At 43.0% G+C, this 26,622-nt stretch overlaps 3 protein-coding genes and 1 long non-coding RNA gene across 5 annotated transcripts; 3 read left to right on the top strand and 1 right to left on the bottom strand.

The window, feature by feature from the left end:
• Positions 1–2,949: 2,949 nt before the first annotated feature.
• LOC129585305 (uncharacterized) lies at positions 2,950–5,142 on the bottom strand. 2 transcript variants are annotated; one of them, XR_008690003.1, is made up of 4 exons: positions 5,011–5,142; positions 4,813–4,948; positions 3,719–3,987; positions 2,950–3,445 (listed from the first exon to the last, which is right to left on the bottom strand). It is a non-coding gene; the product is annotated as an uncharacterized LOC129585305 (long non-coding RNA). The 2 variants fall into 2 exon arrangements; XR_008690004.1 differs by having other exon boundaries at positions 4,825–4,948.
• A 6,215-nt stretch (positions 5,143–11,357) lies between these two features.
• LOC129585425 (cholecystokinin receptor-like) lies at positions 11,358–12,772 on the top strand. Its single transcript, XM_055478091.1, has 3 exons — positions 11,358–12,032; positions 12,138–12,288; positions 12,402–12,772. Exons 1-3 carry the CDS (start codon positions 11,469–11,471, stop codon positions 12,770–12,772), a joined length of 1,086 nt encoding a protein of 361 aa, XP_055334066.1. The 5' UTR covers positions 11,358–11,468.
• Positions 12,773–20,209: 7,437 nt separating this feature from the next.
• LOC129585424 (uncharacterized) lies at positions 20,210–21,043 on the top strand. The gene has a single exon (XM_055478090.1). It carries the CDS (start codon positions 20,210–20,212, stop codon positions 21,041–21,043), a length of 834 nt encoding a protein of 277 aa, XP_055334065.1.
• A 2,934-nt stretch (positions 21,044–23,977) lies between these two features.
• LOC129585423 (melanopsin-like) lies at positions 23,978–25,808 on the top strand. Its single transcript, XM_055478088.1, has 3 exons — positions 23,978–24,619; positions 25,215–25,362; positions 25,432–25,808. The coding sequence occupies exons 1-3, from the start codon at positions 23,978–23,980 to the stop codon at positions 25,806–25,808; spliced, it is 1,167 nt and encodes a 388-aa protein (XP_055334063.1).
• Positions 25,809–26,622: the final 814 nt, after the last annotated feature.

Below are 26,622 nucleotides of genomic sequence, written 5' to 3'. Positions count from 1 at the left end.
CTATCATAATGTACGGCTAGAAAAGACAAATTGGCTATTGTAAAAAAAGTAATGAAATCCGTAGCAGCAAAAAATGCCGTTTCAGCTCCAAATCGAACAATCACGTATGCTTTACCTGAGTAGATAATGGGTACGTGTAATTAAAATCTCGATTGGTACGCTGCAAAAACTGCGTCCCAAGCTGCATCCTTGCTACGTCATTTTCAGTAGTGTCGCATGGGTAGAGGATAAGTACTGAGAGAAGCGATTGTAGGATGACCTAACGTCAAAGGAAATCGTTAATATTCTTTTCGAACACAGTATACATAGTTGTAAGAGCTTGTCTGTTCCTTGTAAGTCTCGGTGATCGTCAAGTTTGTTTTGTTTCAGTTGCACTATTAATTCCAACATGCTACGTATGTATCTTTTACCCCATACCGTCTTACCTGATCATCTTTGCTTCCAGTTTCCCAGCGTAACGGGGGAAAAAGCTTGTTTTCTACCAGAATATATACTTCGAAGTACCTGCAGTGATACTGTGATATTATTTTTTCGCTCACTAAAATAGATTTGGTGTACCGCAAAATGCCAGCCAAATCAATATTGCTACTGTAGCCAATAAACCAGATCTTAACTTACGTATTCTCCATTTGTCATGTTTAGTAAAGAAGCGGTATACTGCAGAAAACATAAGCCAAATTGTTGAGTTAGAGCAAAGATTTTTATAAGTGAAATAAAATAACTTGACAACGATTCACTTACCATAAATTCGCGCAAAGCCGATCCACGACCGAAGTACAGCACAACTACGAGAGATAGAGTGATACTTTTTTCGCGGAGAGCGCATGGGAAATTGGACTCAATACTCGATAAGCAATTACATACTTCTACTACTGGCACGAACGTTTTCCAATATCGGTACAAATCCTTCAAAAGGCGCATCTGGCTTTGCAGCAATGTTTCGGACAGTATATGTTATACGCTTTTGGTCCTTGAGAACGGCGATTACCATGGAGGCCAAAATAAAATAAAACGCTGGAGAGCTGTTGTCTATTATCAGTGTAGTGGATGTCCAGTTGTGTAGTGGATGTCCAGTTTAAAATGCTCATATATAATTCTGCGCATTCCGACACATGGAAATAATTTGTGGATACCCATGTTGGATACGTGTATAAAAGCTGGGTGCGCTGTTTTGGGTTGGTACTTTCCCTAATACAGAAAATTTACTAAAGATCAATCAATATGAATGATCTTTATGACAAATATATTTTAATTACGTGGCAATCCACAGCGTATCCCATTGAGCTTGCAAATAGGCTATCTCCAAATTTCCAGCGCAACCTGTGCAGCAATAGAGTGATACTTCTACAATTTCGGAATGGGCTGTCACTTTGCGGCACTCCTCAACATTTACCTGGTGCGAGGTATATTGTTAGGTCGCGTTCGTTTCTTTTCCGATAATGCCATTCTGCTAGCTTTCCAATGAGATTGTCCTGAAGGTCTGGACACGTTAGGTCTCCAATAAAATGCAGACTGAAGTTTATTGCTGTGGCATAGATGTCTTGCACACGATCAACGGCTAAAGAAAACCCTGGTCAGGTGTATGGTAAAGCCGCATAACCACCATCTGTAGCGGTGCTACCTATAATAACCAAGCTCACGTTGAGAAGATTGATATTCGTCTGGTAAGGAGATAATTTCTGGGTCTCCGCAACAGCAACCAAATAATTAAAAATTAGAGCCACTGAAAACATTTTCAGTGTCGAAAAGCCAATAGTTATATTAATTGCGTCCTTTTTTACAATCCTGATAAGGTGGCTTCGCAATAATTTACAGTATTATCACGAGCAGTGCCGGTCATGCGTAGTACTTACGCAGTGGCGCATCAGCGATCAATATACGCGTGGGTAAAACCGTAAAATAATAGACGTGTGACTCTTTAAGAAGAATAGCGCGTTAAATGGGTTTGTTAATTTTGAATCACTTTTACTCAGTTCTTCGCTAATGGGTGTCAATGACATCGAGCGAAATGATTTTTTAAACCACGCCAGGAACGGAACCGCGATGATAATTAACTATATTAGTAAAACTCCACGTGCGCTTTCTCCAAGCACACGGTGATTTTTCAATCTGGGCGTTGATTGGGGATACACAAATGTAACATGGAATAACTGAGCTTATTCGGCTCGAACGTACTTACGCAAGTAAGTTCACAACTTGAATTACCAAAGCTCATTGCAGCTACCAGGATCGATCCACAAACACACTTAATATTCGTACCATTTATAACATTCATACCGGAAATCCCCGAAATGATCGCGGAACTCGGGAAGACGATACGATAGAAAACCGGCAAGCTACGGGCTACGAAATTTGCATTACGCAGTGGGTCAGCCCTGAAATTCGACACGGGAAGGCGGCATCAGTCATGAAACCGGCACCGGCACCAGCTTTGGCCAATTTACTATTAACGCTTGACCGCATTTTTCTGCGGTTGCCTAAGGATGTGCGATATCTGGCGGCTTTCGATTCTTATAAAAAACTTTTGACTTTTGAAAAGCAAGTAACGGTAATTAAAGCATTCACAAATAAATGAATCGCAAGTTTTCAAAAACTGAGGACACGATGAAACGAGGTAAGGGGCTTTAAACAAAGGCAAAGGTCGCTGCATCATAGAAACACAAAAAACAAAAGCTTTACGAGTATGCACATGTATACATCTTTAGCAAACAAAAGAATGAAGAACAAATACAGCAAATACAAGCGTAGCTGCTAGCAGGAGATGGAAGATTTTCGCGAATGAACCAGCAAGAATATGCAGCGAGTATGTGACGACCGTTTCTGTACGATATCCTTTGAAACTGGAATGTACGGACCTTTGTCTACGGTACTGTACAGACACGTATACAACAGATAAATGCAAAAAATTTACTGTTTGCTTTTAACGAACCTCCCATTTTTCGGATGAATAAAGCCCTTTTTGGGAAAGTGTGCGTCAAATATGTACAGTTTCAAAAGATCCAAGATAGACAATCTTAAGAACATAAAACAGCTGACAGGTGAAATGACGTTGAGTTTCCTTAAAAAGACACCTTAATTTCCTTGAAAGAAATTTTGACCAATTTAAACGGCAAGTGCAAGCAATAATCTGAGCGCATACGAGTATTGCAAATAATCTTAAATGCCGCAAAAACGGTGGAAGTTGCCATGTGAAATAGATTCAACGTAAATAGATAACATGCGGTAGATAGTAATATGACCGGCCAACACATGGCAATCCAAAAGGTACGTAAAAGTTAGCGATGTAACGCCGGCAAGAGCCAGTATGTGGTCATCTCATATTTTCCCTTTGTTGCTAGGCGTCCTCTTGGCTCAACAGAGAATTGTTTGAATTGCTCCAGGAGGAGTTGGCTCTCTGGACTGAGGTGAATGTGGCTGGGCAGCTACGTTAACGGTGTCCCCGAACCTATTGAAAAATCAAAATCTTTTATATACAAGTAGTTCACGTTCACAGTAGTTTTTGAAAAGTGGAATCACTGTGTCTGTACTCGATTCTTTCTAATCACATGCAACAGTACAATTGTAGCAAAATTAAAGACACTATGCATTAACGCCATTACATTATGTAAAGCGCCTGACAAGTGTTTTCGGTACGGTACTAGGACCGCTCGTAAACGCTATATAGCATACAAACAATAGCGGGGTCGTTTTAATCCCATCAGCCCCGCTGCGCACGGACCTAAAATAAGCCAACGTTCATACTGGGACCACGGAATCCGGCCATAATCTGTCTGGGATCTTCGACATGATCTCCACCAGCGTTCATATTGCGTCCATAAGCAGTGTTCCCGTATGCATTTCCATCATTACCATGGCCACCGTTAGTGCCGTACCCGTTGTTGCCATAGCCATTATTGTCTCCATAACCGTTATTGTCTCCATAATCATCTGGACGGCCAGCATCTTTTGGCATATTCGCCGAGTATGATGTGGACATAAAGGCTTGGGCTTTGTCAAAGCCACCAAGCAATCCCGATTAGAGCCCGGCACAAGCAGCAAAAGTGATGCTCGGCTCGCTCGTTTTCACTTGCCAAAACTTTCCGCTCGTTCAGGTCGCTCGTTTTTCATTTTACTTTGTTGTCGCTCGCTCGACTCGATCGTACTCTTATTTTTGCAAATCGGCTCGCTCGGGAGCGGAGCTAATTTAACGTTTCAAATTTTTTTGCGTGAATTAGATATTCCAGAATTTTAGTCTCCCCAAAAAGCAAAAACTTAGTCAAAATTAAAAGGGTATCTAAAATAACTTCTCTTCCACATTGGCAGTTCATTTTTTATAACTTCGTTTTTTCGCTGAAGGCTTTCTGCAATTTGAACTGATTCCCGTTTTCTTGTCTATTTTGAAATGCAATAAAAATGTTTGAAATGTTTACCAAGCAATAAAGGAATTAAGAAACCGGTTCAAAAATGTCTCTGTTGGTTACGGATTATCGTTACTAGTACTTAGTCCCGACTCCCGAGTCCAACATGTCAAGGAAAAATTTAGTAAACTAGTTCGCGCGAAGCGCGAAGGTGACGGTGATTTACGACCCTTTTCAGCTTGGTCAACCTAATTTTTACGCAGGAAACTCTCAGTTCGCATAATGTCAGCCTGTACGCTCGTGATCGCTCGCACCCGGCGATCCCGCTCGCTCGGCTCGCTCGCATATTTTTTTCCTGTTGCTCGGCTCGTTGATAAATTTGCAAAACAGCGCCTGCTCGCTCGAAGTGCTCGCGAGCACCGAGCGCTCGCGAGCCGAGCAGCTCGGCTCGTGCCGGGCTCTATCACAGACCTACCAGAATGAATACCGATTTTGATCTGCAAATCTAGCAGAAAGGTCAACTGTCGATGGCATTCCAGCAGTCTTACTGCAAACGTTGCAATCCTTTCAATATGATCTTTACCAATTCTTTCTGGTAGTCCGCTAGCTAACTGCAAAACATTTTTCATTGTATAGTTATGCGAGGTTTTCCCAATAGACCAATCTTTATTACCACGAAAGATTCCATGATTGCTTCCACTTTGTACACGTTGCATTCCATTGACCGGTTGTCGATATGGGCTTCGGTTTCTGATATCAGACTAATCGACGTTTGTGGTTGCTGAACTTTAATAAAGCCGGCGAATCCATACAGGTTCCAGGAACAGGATGTTCACACAATCATAAAATTCGGGTAAAACCCTTTCTCCAGCTCGCAGCTGCTTGGCTACAGATCTGTCCAATACGATCCACATTAAATAACATTTATACAAGTACTGTACCCCACATTTGCTGTACTTGGGAAAAATCCGTCATTTTGATCATTGTGACTATATCGCTCAACGAAATATTACTTATTTTGGATATTATTTATTACTTATTTTTAATTACTTATTTTGGATATATATACCGTGGAAGAGTCTGGGTGATGATGCCATCGCATTTATCCGTCTCCTTTTTCAGTTCGTTAGTTCTGTCTGCCACTTGCTGCTCTAAATCGGCTGAATAACGTTCCAGGCCGGCACAAACTTTGTCGATAAGACTAATTTTTTGTTCCTTATGACAAGAAGAGGACTTATGGCAGCCAGCGCGTCACCAAGGCTTTGTATGTTTGGTCGCTGATTTGCGTCCAAGCTGATGCACGATCGAAGAATGTTTTCGAAATCCGGAACACTTGAAAACGTCGTCATTTCAGAAATGCTGTGGAGGTTCTGCATTTCTGTAAATTTGTTTACTATGGTTATCGATTGACATTTTTTGTGGAAATACAAACCGCAACGCAAGATTATCGTTCTAAAACGCAAAATACCTTCGGTAAATAATCGGATCTTGGCGAAAAACTTGCCCATGGTCAGCAGATCGTATATAATGAGGCCGAATGAGTAAACATCCACCGATTGCATCAATTTGCTGTCAGACAAGGACCGGTTTTTCAGATGCTAACCAGTAGGCAGACTCCCAAATGGAATTCTGGCACATCGTTGTTGTTATTGTTGTTAGGTCACCACAAGACTCTTGAAGATTCTGTCGCAGTTTCTCGGGTGCAAAATGTGCCAATTTGAGCGTGAAAAGTTGATCCACCCAACATGTCAAAATGCTGATTCGTCCATGAAATTGTAAAAATGAAGAATGTATGTATTGTATTGCCTGCAACAACCAAATAAACCTGTCGTCTTTTTAAAGACCAATGTGCATTGCACGCACTTCCAGGTAGTCCAGAATCAACGAGCTTATCAACGTCATATTTCTGCTGGCGCAACTGCCGAATACGTCAGGCAAAGGGCCTCTTAGCGGCGATTCCATTATGGCAGAAATCCAGTACATGTCTTCAGAGGATTTGGTTATGGCCAGCCCCAAGAACTGGCAGATATTGATGTGCTCAGTTTTATTTACCTGCCCATAAACGGTTTTTATTACTGTGCAAATAGCTAACAGTTCGCTACACAAGGCGACTGGCAAAAGCTAATCCATAGTGTGCTTTGGTGGATGATTATGAATTAATTTTAAAGCGTCTTGTGCAGGTAAGTCCCGCAAACCCTTTCTAAAGATCAAACTTACTTGTCGTAGTAGGGATAACATCTTCTTATTAGAAGAAATATCGGCAAAAGTGACAGTGCGGTTCCTGCTACACACTTTCCAGCCCATAACCGGCTTATTTTTATGAGATCCAAAAACGACTGCGCCGCAGAGGATCTGCAAGAATACGGAAGAACCATTAAGTGGAAACTGTAATAACCAGAAATCTGCCCATTAACCGTTACCCGCGTGTATTTTGTAGCAACGAGGCGAGCGCAGCTGGATTCATGTGAGAAATTTTCTGGAACCAGCTGCTTTTGTATTTTCACGAACTCGGGATAGCGAGATATCGCTAACTGAATTCGACACCAAAGGTTAAAAGGCAGCCGGCGTTTGGTCTTAAACCTAAGTTTGTAGAATATGGAAATACGGAGAAGCTCTGGCTATTTACTTTCCAAAACGATTTTGTTGTGATCGAAAAACTGTAGTTGTACTAACAGTTTTAAGCGGCGATCCGCTGATGCCTTTATACGAGTATTAACTGTCGCAAACATAGTTGGTCTGCGTGCGTACAATACACATTTCGATATCCATGGGGACGCAGATCAGTTTTTGGAGCTACCCATATGCATCACTTACACAGTATACCCCATTGCAGTTAAAGCCCCAACAACCACTATCGCTATCGCCACACAGCTGGACAGTACTGCCACTCGACTATCGACTGCAATGGACAGGTGACTGCTTTTAATAAACCGTAAAATACTTTAAAGAACAAACGATGTGCGAAAAGTGTCTCATACCTGGTGTTAGACATAAACGACTTTGATTTAGGTATCTACACAGTGGTTCATTGGGAGGAGGAAAAGTTGCATTATTGGCTCATGTCAACAAGTGCATTACGTCGACTAGTGCTCCGGTTTTGCCAAACTTCTGCAGCAATCGCTGTGCAATGTGAAAAGGTTGAGCTCCATTGCAATTTGCAAGTAAAGCACTTACTGTGCTTCGAAGTATACATATAATGAGCCAGTTCCGGTCTACAATAGTGCAGAGTCAGACTACTGGTGCAGCTACGTCAGTAGTCTGCACTACTATTGTACAGCGGCATTGACTGAGCCTAAGGAGTATTAATTTTGTACTAAAATAAAAAATACCATGCGGTTGCCATTGCTGTCAAAGAACGATAAGGTGAAATCAGTGCGTCTCCGTCCGTCGCTGTCGATATACATGGTGTTCCCAACATCATCGCTGAAGGTGCGGTTGGTCAACAGCTGTGCTAAAACCGAGCCGCTCTAATCAGGCGCTTTATTTTTTGCCAAAGTATCGTTAATGATCTGAAAAATATTTCATCTTTTGAATGGTTAAATCATACCTTTCGGGTATTCACGAAATCTCGTGAAAGCTTCACGTTCGTAGGAGACTTTACCTCCGCAAGGGCAAAAACCGTCGTGTAGGCAGAAACTAGCAGGATGTACGGCTAGAAAAGACATAACAGCAAGCGCGACAATAATAATTGTAACAGATTTCGCAGATTGCCGTCTTTGACCCTAAATGCAACCCGGTTTACCTGAGTAGATACTGGATAAGTGTTATAAAAATCTCGCTCCGTGCGCCACAAGAACTGTTTCCCGAGCTGCTCCTTTGCCACGGGATTCTGAGTATCGTCGCTTAAGTAAAGGATCAGCACCGACTGGAGCGACTGCAAAATGGCCTATCGTCGGGACAACTTGTTAATATTATGTAAACTAACAGTGCATCTATAACCTAAACTAACAGTGCAGTGCAGTGAGAACTTCTAATTCTGCAGTTTAGAACTCTTAAGTCATGTACATATGTTCCCCTATTTCACGATTCACACCAAATATTGGGCTAAGAATGCATGCTCAAGGACAGAGTATTGTACTGCACAGTACCAGCTACGTTTCTACCTGATCATCTTTGCTTCCCGTTTGCCAGTGCAATGGGGGAAAAAGATTGATTTCTACCAAGATATGCACCTGAAACAGTTAATATTGATTTCCTAGCTACGTTGTTATACAAGTGTGTTGTTAGACAATTTTAGATTTGCATTGTCACCCACAAACTAGATCTTACGTAGTCTCCATTTATCATGTTCAGTAGATAGGCGGTATACTGCAAAAATTTGTCAGGTTTTACAATAGAAAAGTTCTTAAGGTAAACGAAATGAAAAACCGGAGAACGATTATCTTACCAGAAATTCGCGCAAAGCCGATCCACGGCCAAAATACAGCACAACTATAAAAAACAGCAGTGTAAAGAAGACAAAGTTACTGTAAGTATTTGCAGACTAGCGAAGTAGTACATGGAATTTGTCGTAGCAGTTCGTATTGCATTAATTTTGCACGTTATTATAATTTCACGCTTGAACGAGGTGTAAAACTGTTTTGCTAAGAGCGCATGGGAAATTCAGCCACTATAATCACTCACTTCTGCTGTTGGCACGAATGTTTTCGAATGCACCAAAGCCGCATCTGGCTTGGCATCAATGTTTCGGACGGTATATGTTATCCGCTTTTGGTACTTGAGTAGGACGAGAGCCATCGAGCCCAGTATAACAAAAAATCCAGGAGAACCATTGTCGATTACCACAGTAATGGTTGTCCAGTTATATTTGTTTAAAATGCTGATATATAATTCCGCCCACTCCGACATATGGAAATAATTTGTGGATATCCAGGTTGGGAACGTCTGTAAAAGTTGACTGCGCTGTTTTGTGTTGACGTTTTCCCTAATAAAAAAAATCTCAAATTGAACCATGTCAGTAAAATCTGTGGCAGCTGATGTACGAGAAAATCCACAATGTATTCCACTGAGCTTGCAAATAAGCAATGTCCAACGTTCTAGCGCATCCTGTGAAACAACACAGTAAGTATAATTTCAGGCAGTCATTTTACAACACTCCGCCTCACTGACCTGGTGAGAGGTAAATCGTAAGGTCGTGTTCATTTCTTTGGTAATGCCACTCAGCTAGCAGTGCAACAAGATTGTACGGAAGGCCTAAACACGTACGGTCTCCGATAAAATGGAGACTGAAGTTCATTGTTGTGCTGTAAATGTCTTGCACACGATCAACGGCTACACAAAACGTAAGGTAAAACCAACGTAAGGTAAAACCGCATATCCGCCATCTGTAGCGGTGCTGCCTATAACAACCAGGCTAACGTTGAGGGTATTGGAATGCGACTTGTAACTGGAGTTCGACAGATGTAATCCCTTGGTTTTCGCTACAGTAGCAAAATGAGCAGAAATTAAAGTCAATAAAAACGTTTTCACTACCGGAAAGTTAATCGATTTATTAGTTACGTCCTTCATTGCGATCACGATAAGTTGACCGATATACCGGTATTCGTATTTTTACGCCTCGAAAAAGACAGCATTTTAGCTGGATTCGTTGAAGCTTTTTTTACTTATGCGCTAATTTTTTAATCTGGATGTTGTTTGGCGAAAAGCATGGTGGAACATGCACGCAACATGGCGTAACTGGGCGTCCAGCTGCAGTTTAGCTTCTACTCTGTACGTGCACGTGCGATTTCACAACTTGAATTACCAATGCTTATGCAGGATCAAGTTGCACACCACACCTTATTGGAATTAACACTGTATTTGTTTCAGTACGTACTGTACAACGCTGTTAAGCAATTAAAAATTGCATTACACCTTACGCTAACAACCACTTGGATCCTTCCGATCGGACATTTCTCGCATGACCGCTGGATGCCGAAGAAACCGGAGAGCTGTGGACGAGGAAATATATACGCAGTGGATCACCACTGAAATTCGACGAAAAACGAATGCAACCATTATTGTATTCATTTTAGCACCGGGAAGCAGGACGTTTCTGGAACGGTGCGGACCTTTCTGACAAAGCACTAAATACAATACGTTGATGGTACTGTAATTATTTCAATATTGTGATTGATTATGTATCATGAAAAGTTCGCTACGAAAATCCCATATTCGATTTGGCGGGAAATACAAATTAATAACACCAACTGGAGTTGTGCATCACAGTTTCCCATAGTATTTAAATTGCACACTGTCGCACTACGTATAATGAAGTTTTTTTTGGACCGACAGTACGTAATCGGAAAGCAGTCTTTATGACTTAAGTATCGGTATGTACAAATTTTATTGTAAACGCTTCTTGTTCATTAATTTAAGTTTTCAGCGTCACTCGCTGCCATTGTTATAGTCGCAGGACACGAAAGCAAACCCGAGTGCTGTTTATGTTTTTATTAATATCTTTACCATTAATTGTTTTATCTTTTTATCTATCGCATTATCAAAATTAAATCATCAAAATTATTTTTTCATCAGAATACTATTTTATCAAAATTACTTTTCGCCACCAGTTAGAGAATTTCGATAATTATTCAGCGCAATTTACACCTGATTCGTTAAACGAATACAATGCACTACTGTATGTGAAAATTTAATACTATTGAATCGCCTACCAAGGAAATCTGTCTTGAAGCATCTTTTATACAGTCATCTAATACTACACCGGCCTTTCCCACAGGACTTTTTCAGAAAGACCAAAGCATCAAAATATACAAAAGTATCAACATTACGCTCGACAACATTATTCTAATGCAAAATGCCAATATCAAAGCAATGTTATGACAAAAGTCACAACTACAAGTACAGTGATCACTCTCTCAGGTAGACCTTGCTCACTAAAATCTTGGACATTGAATTTCAACAAAGATGTGGGGGCTGAATGTCCTGGGGAGGAAAGCTTCTTTCCGTAAACGGAACCGACCATTGGATTTAAATGAAAGGGACACCGGTTTCAAGTTATCCGCGCCTACGTACCGCGCCATCATCGTTTATTATATAAATACCACCGTTAGACAAGTTTCCTGTAAGAACTTGGGAAATACTGACCTGATCGGATGCCGGTTATTTTATCAGCTGCATTCGAAGCTAGCCTTAATGGAGCAATCCGTGTCTCTATCTACATTTTACGCCACTGTACCATATGTTTCTATAATTCTCGCCGTTGCTATCACATGTGCAAACGGTGTCGTATTGGCGGCCTTCTTCGTCAACCGCCATCTCCGCACGCCCTTTAACTGCTATCTGATATCGCTCATCCTCTCGGACATTGGGCAAGCGGCACTAGATATGCCTTTTACCATTCTCAGCGGGTTCCAGCCGGTGTGGCCGTTAGGGCATGTTGCGTGTAATTTTAATCTGTACGCTAAATGGGTGTATGTTGCCGCGGTGCGTAATACCCATGCACTAATTAGTTTGAACCGAATCTGGGCGTTATTCTGGCCGGTGTCGTATAAGCATTATCATACGAAAAGCACGGCGATTTGGCTTTGTGTTGGGACATGGGTATACGTCCATGTTTGGCTGATGCCAGGGCTCGTACCGGATGCCATGGTGTGGAGGAAAGACGATGGCACGTGTTTTGTTAATACGACTGCTCAACCAGTCTGGGCAATGACTACGCAGATGTGCCTATACAATTTGACTCTTGTTATTATAACGGTCAGTACCGAAACAGAACCGGAGAACTTGAATTTTGTTACTGCCTCATGGTTGGATTGGTTTTTAAAGGGTGTACTTCCGTGATAATAATGGTTTTTCCATTAGGTAACGTATCCATTTATCTGGTGGAAGATACGCCAACGCCGTAAGTTAATCGTTCCTCGAGTTGGTTTCACAAATACAACAAGTTGTGAGCAAGGCACCACTCAAAATGGACAAAGCATTCAGCCAACATGTGGTCCAACAATTGGCTCTGGTAAGCTTCTAATATTTTATTAAATATTAAACTAAGATACTGATGTTGACCTTTACAATGCCGGTAAAGAACTTTGCATAATTTGTGCAGTACCTAAGTATCAGGTGTTATAGTGGCTACTGAAGTTGACATTAATAATATCGATGAGGACGAGGCACCGGATACGTCGCCAAACATTGCCTCGGGCCAGTCCTTCCAAAAGACACTTGGAAAAGGTGTCATGACGTCGTCCAAAAGTTCTCAGAGCTTCGCCGTGTTAACGTATCTCGTCCTGGGAGTCGTTTTCTGCTGGACACCAATTATGACGTTTTTTACCGTAGCCGATTTTACTGATTTTAACAATAACCTGCTCTTTATTATCGGATCCTTATTGTACTATTCCAATTCACTGCTGGATCCAATTTTCTTCTGTATCGCAATAAGACCACTCCGAGCAACCGTCCTGGGCTTCTTCCATCGTCGCAATTTATGCACATGTAACTGAAGTATTTTTACCGTTGCTTGTCTTAGAACGATTTTGTTATCCGATTTTCAGTAACCGTGGTAATTCTTGGCGAATTATATTCTTAGAAATTATGATAACCGATTTTTGTTCCGGATGTGCTCCCTTAATCTACCCTTAATCCCCCGTGTACCGTATCAATAATATCCTGTACCCTTAATCCCCCTTATACCGTATCAATAATAACAGCATAAGTACCAGCGTCAAACAATTCTGAATTTTTTTTTATTCCATCGTTATACGCACCTCCACCTTTACGCATCGTTATACGCTCCTCCTATTGGCCCATACAATATTCCAAAATGATTTTTTGCTTCTTTTTATGAGATGGTAGCCAAGTAAGTCGGAAATCAAATTTCCGGAGTAATATCCGGAACATTCAGAAAATACTCCCAATTTCTACTGGGCTTCGCGTCTTTTGTTGTTGGTCGTGACAGGAGTAATCGAGGGTCGGCCTCATGGGGTTAAGAAGTTCCGCCGGTTGTCTGGCAGTAAGGACATTCCGTCTACAGGAAATTCCGCCGCCTTTTTCATAATAAGAAAATTCCGTTGATAGGAAATACCGCTGACATTTGAACGATACCAATCTCAGTCGGAATTTTGATGTACCGGGTGGCTGAACAAAATGGCCCTATGTTTCATTGAGGTGCCCTGGGTCTGTCCAGTGCTCGACTGAGATGACATTAGTTTTACTCGAAAGAGCAATGTCTGTAGCACATAAAAATTATGTCAAACCATTAGGGTAAAACAATTTGGTTTTTTTCTGAATTATTTTTGAAAAACTGGCAGAGTTGGATACTGTCCTGGAAACCAAAATTCAAATTTTCCTACTTTCGAATTAAAATTGAAGATATTCAACTAAGCCCATTACTGTTTATCACCTTACTGTTTCGGAAAGAAAAATTGTTCCTGTTTTTTTTTACGGTAAAAACCAGAATGTCGCTGGTGACCCTGTGTGGCTAAGGAGCGAAAGATTGATACTCCCTACATTTAATCCTCATGAAACGGGGTAGCATATTTTTCGAAAACAGTTTTTACACCATCGGTTCGAAAGCAGTCCTGGTTCAAACCCGTGTTTGAAAGGGCAACCACCCATCTACAATTGTCAGTTGAACCGGTGCTTTTGTTGCACCCTGTCATGAACAAAAAAATTGTTACTAAAATACCTAAAAAAGCAAAGTAAAAAACTTGAATTTTTTTAGAAAAGTCAAAAGTTTGTTTAGCGCATAGTTTATCCACCCCATGCACATGTCCAACAGTTTTTTTCCCACTGTAAGATTAGGTCCTTTTCGAGATAAAACAATTTAAAAAATTAAAATATTACTCACGGAAACGAAGCGAGACGAAATTTTTAACTTTGAGAGCTGGGACACTAAAAATTTCGACAAAATTTTAATTGGCGCCATAGTTAACGAGGTAATCTCAATTTTTCAAAAAAAACGTTTTATTGGTTTTAGTAGTTTTTAAAATTGTCTATCTAACAAGCCTAAGCTGTTTACAGTCAAGTAGTTTGCGAGGGGCGCACGAAAAACGGAGAGGGCCATTTTGTTCGGCCACCCGGTACTAACTGGGAATTTCTGTCATTATTTTCTGTCATTGCAGTAACTGTAACTCTTCACAACGTTCAAATTGAACGGTGTCCGAGTCTATGGATCTGACCGGTAACATATGGTGCAGTGTTCAATTACCTCGTATTTTTGCTGATTGTCATTACTTCTCGGCAGTTATTTTCACATCCAATTTATCCAAAGCACGTGCAGCATCTCCTCCCGCGTCATAATAATATACCACTAATTCTGCGTTTCTCGTAACCGCACACACCTTTTACGTAGCTATGTATAAAACTATAACGGTCCAAATTAGCCTTTTCATTGCCAGACCTGCTCCAGGCTTTTCGATTTCATAACGTGCGACTGTAATTAAATTTTCTGTAATGATCAGGGAAGACCGACAACGTAGCTCTTATTAAGCTTTTCGATTTCCCGCTGACGACATCACGCTATAGTCAGCTTCAGCACGCCTTCTTATAGACAAAATGTTCTTTACTAAAACTTTATCTTTCTCACTGCCGATCTCCCGTAATGTATAAATTCAACGGAACGAAAAACTTGACCGAGTTCGTGGGAAATTATTCCTTCTTCCCAGCAGCAAATAAAAGCCTTAGCACTACAGGTAGCTTTTTAACTGTCTTACCGTATATATTAGTCCTACTATCCATTGCGACAACAGCATGCAACATTGTCGTCTTATCGGCGTTCGTTGTCAACCGCCTGCTGCTTACATCCTTCAACTGCTACCTTATATCGCTCATCGTGTCCGACATTCTGCAAGCGTTATTCGACATACCGTTTACCATTGTCAGTGCATTCCATCCGGTATGGACGTTAGGACCGGCAGCGTGTACGTTTAGCCTGTACGCCAAATGGGTATTTGCGGCGGCTGTGCGGAACACTCATGCACTCATCAGTCTGAACCGGATATGGGCGTTATTCTGGCCGATTACATACCGCTACCATCACACTAGGACACTGGCTGTATGGTTGTGCATTGGGATGTGGATTTATATACATATTTGGTTGTTGCCTGGACTGGTGCCGGATGCGGTTAGTCTTCGAAGAGACGATGGGACATGTTTCGTCAATACGACAGCGCAACCCACGTGGGCGATCACCACTCAGATGTGCCTATATAACTCTACGCTTTTAATTATAGTGGTCAGTACTCAGACAGCAAACCTTTTCTGTTAACTTGAAAACCAAAAAGGTCAAAACGAACGTTCTTATCTTTGCAATATCCGATTTTAAGGGCCATTGGCGTAAGTCTTACGCAACAGGTTTCTTCAATCGTTAGTAGCTGTAGATGATTAATTTGATTTTATATAAAGATTATTAGATTTTTTCCAAGTTACAGTATATTCTTTGAAAACAGTCCGTATCGAAATCTTTTTGGAAATTTAATCTTTAGAGACAGCTAAAGCGCCTACTCTACAAATATCTAAGAATATTTCCGTTATATCTGTACAGGTGACGTATCCGTTTATTTGGTGGAAGATTCGCCAGAGACGGAAATTTATCCAACCGCGCGGAAGCAGCCGAGATTCGAAGGTAGAAATGCCTGCAACATCAACTCCGTACAGCCGGCAAACGAGCCAACCAACATGTGGTCCTGCCGGAACGTCCGGTGAGTCATGAGCGCATTCCGTTCATTAGTTTTTATAATAACACTGATCTCATGTTGCAATGCGCAGTTATGATCGGAAATGAAGATGCACCCGATATTGGCAAGGGTGAGACTAACGAAGAAATTCCAGCTGAAAACATTCAGAAGCAAAAAGACAGCAAAACCAGCAGGAAAGATCTCGTTAATAGACGACATTCACAGAGTTTAGCCGTTTTAACGTATCTCGTATTAGGGGTCATCTTCTGCTGGACGCCCATTATGACGTTCTTTACTGTTAAGGACTTTGTGAACTATGGTAATAGTACGCTGTTTGTTGTTGGGTCTCTGCTGTACTACACTAATTCGTTGTTGGATCCAATTTTTATCTGTATTGCGATTAGGCCTCTAGGTAGCACGGTGCTAGGTTTGTTTTTCTGTAGAAAACCTTCTTCCTTGTCCAAATGAGCTACAATGCTGCAGTGTTGATTATTTATGCTACGTATATACACTACGTTAGCAAAAAAATTAACAAAACGAAACGACAATAATGGCATTTGATTACTCCAAAACCGAAAGTCACAAACCATATGTTATCAGCAGCAGAAAGGACAATAAATTGGTCACTCGCTCGTGAGATAACCTTAAGCTGATGTATTGCGCGTGAATCTCAGTTCACCGAGCGGGTAGTCATGTACGGAGTACTCTGTACACTGTTAATTGGGCTGTTGGGCCAACAGAAGCGCGTGCTACAATACATGCCAGTGGCATCTCGGCGTTACCAAGATTGTTTGCGGCATTACCTTTCTTCTGATTTGCAGTAATGGAAGTTAGCGTGGTCACGCTAACTTGGTTTAACGCGGTGAGAGAAACGCCGGCCAGACATAATTTCTCGTTTATTTAGAACAGCGATGAATAGTGGAAATCAGCATCCTTCAATTTGACCTGCTGGACAATCATATCCTCATCGGACTTCGCCGAATTCATTATGCTCGCCAGCGTACTACCTGCCTGCTCCTATCTCGTACCACCAGCCCGCTTGCCACGGATCCGGATAGAGTTGGCCCGATTTTTAGTTTGCATTGAATTTCTTGATGTTACCTTGTCATTTTAGTTTCGTGATGCGCAGCGAATTATACAAGTGGAAATTGTATTGCGACTAGCGTTGCATGTGACCTTTACGAATTTAAGATCTTTTGGAGTTTAATAATAATATTCAGATCAATTTTAATAATAAGGTTTTACTGAGATCAGCTCACTCGCGTGGAAATGACAGGACGCGGGGCCGGGAAGGAAGAGACCGTCCGGAGCCCGGGAGCCGCCAGGGAAACGTACGACCCGCGCCGGTGCAAGTTCTCGTCGCAACCCCGCCGCAGCACCAGAGATCGCACCAGTTGCGAGTGGTTGCTCAGCGCAGGCCATCAGCAACATCGACGAGCAGATCGCTCAAGCCCAGCGAAACCTGCAGCTGCTGCAGGCGCAGAAGAAGTCGGCTTCCAGTGGACACGTCGCGGAGCCGGATGTCATCCCCCTCGAAACAGTGCCGCCGCCTATTGTTCAGCCATCGGAGACCAACATGATTCTTCAGCTGATGATGAACCAGATCAACCAGCTCACCCAGCGAATGAACGACAACCAGCCGGCATCATCATCAAACAGTGGATCCCCTAACAGTAAGAAGGCACCGCCGCTACCGGCAGGGTTTCCATTTGTAAATGAAAAATGCTTGGAAGAACTCTACGATCTTACTGTCAACGTAGATTTAGACAAGTTGCTCAGAGCGAACAGCATAATGTCGCCAATCCACGGCGAAGCGAAAATTGAGATTAGAGACGGTAGCTACGTTCTGTCAGATTCTAAACCAAGAAAGGTCACGATTACTTCGTTTACGCAATGGACGGAAGCATTCATGGTGTTCCGACGAGTACGCGGCTACTACCATCCGGCGTTAGAGCATCCGCTGAATAATTATCAGGCCATTATAACCGATTTAGCCGGTATTTACGCGCCAGTCGTATGGTTAGAGTATGACAAAACGTTCCGCGCCAGCCGCACCCGCGACACCAGTCCTGATCAGTGGAGCCTGTTAGATCGCAACCTGCTCGATCGCTGCGTCGCCCGTCTGCCGAATCAAGCTTACCTGCCGCTGTGTCGGGCATGCCAATCTCCGGACCACCCGGAACAAGCATGTCCCAAGAAGTTCCAGTTGTCTGCACATGGTCTCAAGAACGCTACGGCGGAACAGCCCTTTCGACACATCCCGCCAGACCTGTGCAGGAACTGGAATAACGGGAAATGCACGAAAGGATCCAGCTGCCGATTCACGCACCACTGTGGAGCATGCCGATCCCCCAACCACACCATCCACGAGCACGATTCAGTGCAGCACAATTCTCCCAATGGTCACACGTCCAAACCCGGAAGTGGCCACGCCAGTCTCCGTCGATAGGCTTGCGGAACTACTGGTAGAGCACATTGATCGTGATGCTGTTTGCTTTATATTGCAGGGCTTTAGGTTCGGTTTCAGCGTGGGTTACGAGGGCCCTCAATTCCGTCGCTTTACCAGAAACGCGCGTTCAGCACTCAACGACCCTGCGGTCATTACTTCGATGATCGGCAAAGAGATTCTCGCGAAACACACAATGGGTCCTTTCGTTACCGAGCCACATCCGCATTTCGTCACCAATGCTCTTGGTTTGCGCCCAAAGAAGCCGTCAGGACACCGCGTCACCATGGATTTATCGCAACCTTTCGGATGCAGCGTCAACGACGGCATATCAAAAGATAAGTACTCGTTAATCTACGTTGGCGTAGACGACGCGGTTAAGATGGTGATGAAACAAGGTAGAGGGTCACTTATGGCAAAAGTCGATATAGAATCTGCTTTCCGAAATTTGCCAGTTCGGTCCGCAGACTGGCATCTACTGGGATACTACTGGGATGGCGCATTTTACTTCGACGTTGTAGTGTCGTTCGGTTTGAGGTCGGGCCCGTTCTTGTTTGATAAATTCGCCGGCATACTCGAATGGGTCTTTAAAAAATGTACAGGTAAAGACTCTTTACTACATTTTCTAGACGATTACTTCGCATGCGGCGCACCAGACAGCCCAGAATGCGGCAGGGTAGTGAATCAGATGTTGTCTGTCTGCAAATACCTTGGCGTACCCGTTAACGAGCAGAAATTAGTCAGCCCGACAACGGTTATCGAGTTTCTCGGTATAGTTATCGATAGCGTAAACTTCACGTTGTCGGTATCAGCGGAGCGGATGAAAGAACTGACATTACTTTTAAACAGCTTCTCAGGGCGAAAGCAGTGTACGAAGCGAGAGCTACTCAGTCTGGTAGGCAAGCTATCTTTTGTAACCAAATGCATCCCAGCTAGCCGAATATTTCTGAGGCGAATGATTGATATCAGTTGCAAAGTCAGTAGACTTTACTACAACATCACACTGAACGATGGTTTTCGAAGGGACATTGCATGGTGGCAGGAATTCTTGCCGGCATGGAATGGAACTACTGCCTTGTGCAGCCAGAATGGCTACCGGCAAGCACGCTGCACCTATTCACAGATGCAGCCGGCTTGATCGGTTACGGCGGGGTGTTTGGTAACGAATGGTTTCAGGGAACGTGGCCAGAGTGGTTAGTCCAGTTAAAGCCACCCATCACATTCCTGGAAATGTACCCAATATATGTAGCGTGCGTCGTATGGGGTGGTAAGCTTCGATGTAAAAGAGTAATGTTTCATAGTGACAATACCGGCACAGTTCAGTCGTGGTCAGCCGGTTGTTGTCGGAACCCAGGCATAATGGAAATGATTCGCCGAATGCATTTTGTCACCGCACAGAGCAATTTTGTCGTGAAAATAGTGCACATTGCAGGAACCGACAATAGCATCGCTGACGCATTGTCCCGTTTTCAGACGCAACGTTTCCAACAACTCCTCGCCTCGGCAAGCAGTGTTGGGATCGAACCACCGGACCTGCTCTCACGGCTGCAGCCGTTCCTGATCGGAAAAGAACCCCCGATTGTATGGTCCGCCCAGACGACCTCTTCGCCGCCGGAGTGGCTCCTGCTACCCGAAGAGCATACGCCAACGGAGAGCGAAGCTTTGAACAGTTTTGCAGAGTCGTAAAAGCTAACCCGTGGCCAGCCAGCCAGCAAATCGTAGAAGAGTACGTCGCCCACCTATTCAACCAGAAGTCATCAGCATCGACCATCAGTGTCTACTTAGCAGCTATAGCAAGACGTCATCTGTCGCAAGCAATGCCGGATCCCACCTTTAATCCTAGACTGAAGCATATCCTTGAGGGCGCTCGACGCTTAAACGTTCCGCAGCCAGATCAACGACTACCTGTAACCGCCGCACTGCTGAGCCGCTTACCGAAGCGGTTGCATTTAGCCACGCCCAACCTTCACGACCAACAAATGTTTTGGGCCGCTTTCACAATATCTCATCATTTTCTCCTGCGTGTTTCAGAGCTGACGTCACCATCTCCCACCTCTTTCGACCCTGCCACGACTCTTTTATTGCAAGATGTCCATTGGAGCACATACACGCTGGAGATAACGCTGAAGCAGTCAAAGACCGATCAGCGCCGAAAGGGCATTAAGCTATCGCTCACGCCGAGTGAGGCGCCGGCAACCTTCGCAGCTTGCCTTGCCTACACAAAGCGTCGCCAGCTTCAGCGACCACCGAATCTGCCGTTCTTTGTCCACGACAGCGGCCGTTACTTGACCAGAAATGACCTGTCCAATGCGCTCAAAATATCTCTTCCACCGGAAGAAGACCGAGATCGCTATTCCTCGCATTGTTTCCGCATCGGTGGCGCAACATCAGCCGCCGCCAGTGGCGCTTCGGCCGAAGCGATATGCGCACGGGGACGATGGAAATCGTCCTCGTTTCTGCGCTACATCCGTCCCTGTCCAACGCGTACCTTTCTGTTTGGGGCACCTCCTCACTCGCGCAGCTCTCTCGCACAATGGTACGCACAGAACCGCACCGGAAGTAGCCGCATACGCATCATCCTGGCCATGAATCAGGATTCAACTCCCTGGCCACGAATCAGGGAGCACACCTGGCCACGCATCAGGTGTTAGCATCGCACAGTCGCTCGCAAAAACGCTCCTTCCGGTGGCCGTGCATGTTCTGACGTTTCCACGAGACTCCGCTGCCGGGCTGAGGCTGGCCAGTTGCCCCAACACCCTGTCGGCGTTTCTCGATCGTTGTCGTTAACTACGTATGGCCTTTGTCACCCTTGTTTTAATTACTTACAAGAGTCATCTTCGGCTTCGCCTCAGATGCTCTTGTGGTCTACAGTCGATTCCCTAAAAAATAGTTTTTGTATCGGAAGTTTGAATAATTGATGTACATATATATAAAAAGTAATGTTTAATATATTGTCCAAGAATTATTTATTAGAAGTTTAGAACGCAGCATATAAACGAGGCGAAGAAAAACTTAAAAGAATCTTTTATTTCCGTCCATTTTTTAACAATATGGTTTTTGTGTGCGTTTCTTTTTCGAAGATTGCGTAGCGTCGAAAGAGCTTTCGGCATTACATTACGTGCTAGGACAGCCCCGAACATATGAAGTAGTACCAGATATTATTTGAACGTATATTATTAATTTTGATTTACTGCACTTCGCGGTCAGAAATACAGGCCGCAAAGTTTCGACCCGACAAAGCTTTGTCATTTTAACAACTGTAACGTCACTGTCGAAATTCCATGGAATGGATTGCCTGCTCCAGGAAGATGACAATAGTAAAAATAATAATACTAGAACGCTATGCAATGCCGCACTGTCTCCCGTTCATACGCAATAGCAGGTCCTGTAATTTCCGTCCATTGGTATGGACTACGGGTTGAATAGCTCTGAATTTCGATCGCTTCAGAATAAATATTTCATTCTGAAACGAGAAAATGCATTTGAAACAATTCGTTGACACGGATGGTTGACGGTTCTGGTCTCATCTGGTCTACGTTGCATGCTTCCCGTTTCTTGTGTAGGTTTGGTCAGTGGAAAGTGTGACCCTTTGTGTGATTCTGTGCACTTGGCACCTCAAGCACTGAGCGGTGAGCAGGGGTATCGGTTCGGTTCTCCCATAGTCTTAATTTCTGGGAACAGTTCACACCAGTTCTCGTAATTTCCGTTCATTCAGTTGACCTGATCAGTAGTCTCGTACTGCACACACACAATGGGCAAACATTCCAGGGGTAGTTTTGGTGGTCGTGCTTCGTGGTCATACACTCACTTGTCCCTTGTCAGCAATTTTGCCCATATGCACCGAGAGTTTTTGATTACAGTAATTTGATCAGACAGTCGCAGTTTTCCACTCGCTTCCATCGAGCAGACGTTGCGTTTTCGTCTTCTGCTCATGCACGAAAGTGTGCCGAAAATTTCAAAATGTGCCAAAAATTTTAAAATGCTTAAAAAGAATTGAGGGGTACAAAAGTCTCATTATAGATCCAATCCAAACGATCCGATCGATCTTTTCCAAATTTTGCAAGCAAACGTATAACTATGAGTAGCAGGTAGTACGTAAATGTCGGTCGTTTTCACGGAATTAGAACGATTTCCACTATTTTGCTTTCAAAATATACCTTTGTAAATTTATACGATTTAAAATTTACGATGTAATTATGCATAAGAACGCGCGAAAGCAAAAGTTCCCATGCGGTAAGCCCACTAAAGTCGGCCCCGGCTATGAATGTCACCGGCAGACATCTCTTTAATTTACAAAGGCTTCCGGTGTGATACAACTTCATGAAATTTGCACTTTTCAGTCCTGAAATCTATTTTTAAAAAATTCAGTTTTTATTACTTACTACACTACTCTCTCTGTATTGGAATATTAATTGCTCCACGCAACAATGTTTTAGAAGTTTTCAAGGTCACCTTGAACCGTGTCTGTACCGGTACCGACATCCGAACGATGGTCTCAGGAAAGATATTTTCGGAAAATAAATGCATGTGGGACCCTTTTGGAACATGCTGAGTTTAATCGTGAAATCGGTTTTTTAATTTGCTTAGCGGTTTTTTCTAGCCACGTTCCACGGGGCGGCCGATCATAATATAGATCTATTTCCTTGATATTTCGAAATCTGATAGAAACTGAATGACTTCTTGGTCTAGCAGATATTTTGTGCATGCCACGTAATGGGAAACCGGCAATCTTGTGGAAAAATTATTATGTCAATCATATTATGTATAACACATACTTTGTCAGGCTTCTTGAACAGTTTCTTGAATACGAACAGACTTGCTTTGGCTGAACAGAGTAATCGTTCTAACGGGTAAGATCCAATATTTTCCTTTCAGTATCTATCATTGACCAGTTTTTCATCGCTTCTGTGGTTTTTTACCTTTAACAGTGTTGCATTTCGGGGCAAAAAGCTTATTGCAATTGAGACTAATTGTTATAAATACCTACAGTCTGCGTTCAGTGGAACATGATCAATAGCGACTTAAAATGGGTATATTGGCTCAAGAGGTGTGAATCTGACTCACCAACTGCTTTGTTTGCCAACGTAAAAACTTTCGAGACAAAAAGCAAACAAATCATGTGCGAAGATGTAAGTTAAAATGATAACTCGCGCTATTTACGTGGAATCTTTAGAAGTCCCACTTTTTTATAAGACGCGATAGCAGTCTGTAGATGAAATGAAATCGATCCTGTAAATATAATCATACCGGCTTTCCGTTTTCCCGTGTTGCCAGTCCTGCATATGACTGAGCGGACAGGTAACTCAATAGCACAATGTCAGCTTTCAGTACAATAATCAAATTTTCACTACTTGAGCAGGAAGGCCATAGCCTATAGCCAGTCGGAAATTAGCGTGACTTCATTTCCGACAGTGCACGCAACTTGCTGCTATGCAGCAGGAAAAGGCGATGTTGCTTCTTTATGCTTGTCAGACCTCTCATTACAAGAATACTGAAAATACCTCTGCACCGCGCAAGATTATTATGTTGTACCAAACCTTTTTCTAAAATCTGCTGTAGTTAGAGTAACCCCAGTTAATATCAAGATGCTTTCTGTAGCGGATAACACGTCCCATTCCCGTTTTCACGGTGGGAATTTCTCCCACAACGTATCGTTAATAATCGATTCCCAGCAGGAGAACTATTCGGCCATTAACACTGCTCTCCCGTATCTGCTCATCTTGCTTTCCATCGCCACCACAGCCAGCAATATAGTTATTATAGCAGCTTTTTTAGTGAACCGGCATCTGCGGACACCTTTTAACTGCTACCTGATATCCTTGATTGTGTCTGATATTGGCCAATCGGCATTTGATCTGCCTTTTATGGTGGCTAGCCTCTTCCAACCAGTCTGGATATTTGGCCGAACAGCTTGCAATTTTAACTTGTACGTTAAATGGGTGTTTGCCGGTGTTGTGCGCAATACGCATGCGCTGATTAGCCTTAACAGGTTCTGTGCGCTCTTCTGGCCAATCATTTACAAGCAGTACCACACCAAAACAACAGCCATCTGGTTATGCATAGGAACATGGGTGTATGTTCATATCTGGCTGATGCCGGGAATGGTGCCGGATGCAAGAGGGTTGCGAAAGGATGACGGAACCTGCTTTGTTAATACTACAGCACAGCCAGTATGGGCAATGGCTACTCAGTGGTGCTTATATAACTCAACTCTTGTTGTTATTACGGTAAGCAGTTTTTCACGGTTGATTCTCTTATATTTCCTCATTACGTGCACAAAATCAAATGCGTCACAACTCTACAACCTTCTACACCTGATTATTAATCCCCTAATGACTAACTTTAAATTGATTACAGCACATACAGCAGCTGTGCGTGTACTGACAAATTTCAGATTGCCTGTTCTGCTTGTGCGGTTTTGCAACGTCACTAATCTATTTCCGTGACCAACCCTTTCATTATACACAATCCTGCAGAGTCACCTTTTGATTAAATTTAGCATGACCAGCAGATTCGTTTTCAACAATTCAGTTCAAACCCGTGATGGAAGACAGCCGCAAATGGTTGCGCATGTGACCTACTACGATTACATACTGTGCAAAATTGCTAAATACGTAGCGGATTTTGGAAATAAGGTTTCTCTAAGTTTCAACATGGCATTCAAAATCATGTTCTGTCATTCTATTAAGGGTTGATGGCTGGGTTAGCAACTTAGCACATCCTATCAAGGAAAGGCTGAGAGCCAATAGAATCTTTAGAAGGAAACAGCCAAACAGGTCAAAGCAGAAATTTTTTTAAAATGATATGATGTTTTTTCTGCAGATTACCTATCCGTTCATATGGTGGAAAATTCGAATGCGTCAAAAACTGGTTACTCCAGTAGGTCAAGTTCGTACTGGGCAACGACACGGCAGCTTAAAGATGAATACTGTCTATCAGGGTCCGTCTTGCGCCAACCCAAGCAGCACCGGTACGACAATGAAATACAGTCCCTTTAGTTACATTTTCCTCGAGCTAATTCTCTGCTGGTTTTTGCTAGGGAACGACTTGAAACTAACTTTGACCGATGAAGACGGTGGCGAAGGTGAAGACATCGCGGAACCACCGGATAAATACTCACCCACACACAAACCTAGCGTGCCCATCGAACACGCCGCCGTCCATCCAAAACGGTCTCAGAGTTTCGCCGTTCTGACGTACCTCGTTCTCGGTGTCATCTTTTGCTGGACTCCCATCATGACGTTCTTCACACTGGCGGACTTTATGGACTATGACAGCCATTTGCACTTCGTCATTGGATCGTTGCTCTACTACCTTAATTCGCTATTGGATCCGTTCTTTTTCTGCATTGCCATAAAGCCGCTGCGGATGACCGTACTGGCCATACTACAAGGACGCACCAAAAGAACAAAGTAGTCGATAATAATGATAAATGAGTTTTCTTTAATAAGAAGTTTATGCAAAGTAGATTACAGCCAACCTGTGTATAATTTTTGCTAGCTGTTACACGTATAATTCATATGAAATTAATGTAAATCCCCATTTCAGTTTTTTTTTAAACGCACATCTCTTTATGCGATGTTTAGTGTTGAATTTCGAGACAGATTTGTAAATTTCCTACTATCTGTTATGCGCTCAACTGAATTTAAACAATTTTTAATTCGGAGTTGTTTGCAATGAAACGGCAACAAATGTCTCATGAGTCACGCACGAGTCGGTTTTCGTCATAAGTCTACAAAGTTGAATGAACACACGCGAATACCTTTCTGTTAAAAATCCTTTCACTATCTTGTATGATCTCGTGTTAAGTTATTAATACGGTGTGTTATTAACCTTGTCAATGATCGCAGTGGAGTATATAATATGACTTGCAACAACCGAGCCTCCTTTTCGTCAAGGTTGGCCATTAGTGCGCCTATTGACGCTGTAATGCTAAATCCCCCAGCCCTTTAATTTTGACCCTTTCTTTTGTTTTTGATGGTCCGATTAGGACCTGGTTAAATTTTTGGATTTTACATTTCCTCGCTTATACTTTTGCCGATTTCGGCCTTATGTCACGGAGTACTGCGTTTACGCCGAATTCGAAAGCGATATCGCAAGGAAGTTTACACGCGGAATCCCGCTAGAACCGGATAGCCGGTAGGCACCTACCCAGGCGCTTGGCACTGCAGCTGTCGCTTGCAGGCGATTCCGCATAACGTCAAGAAGGGCTACCATGGCTTGGCATATT

This window comes from Paramacrobiotus metropolitanus, unplaced genomic scaffold (genome assembly GCF_019649055.1).
Source record: "Paramacrobiotus metropolitanus isolate TYO unplaced genomic scaffold, Prichtersi_v1.0 Parri_scaffold0000016, whole genome shotgun sequence".
Taxonomy (NCBI): domain Eukaryota; kingdom Metazoa; phylum Tardigrada; class Eutardigrada; order Parachela; family Macrobiotidae; genus Paramacrobiotus; species Paramacrobiotus metropolitanus.
This window is presented reverse-complemented; position numbering and strand designations above follow the sequence as displayed.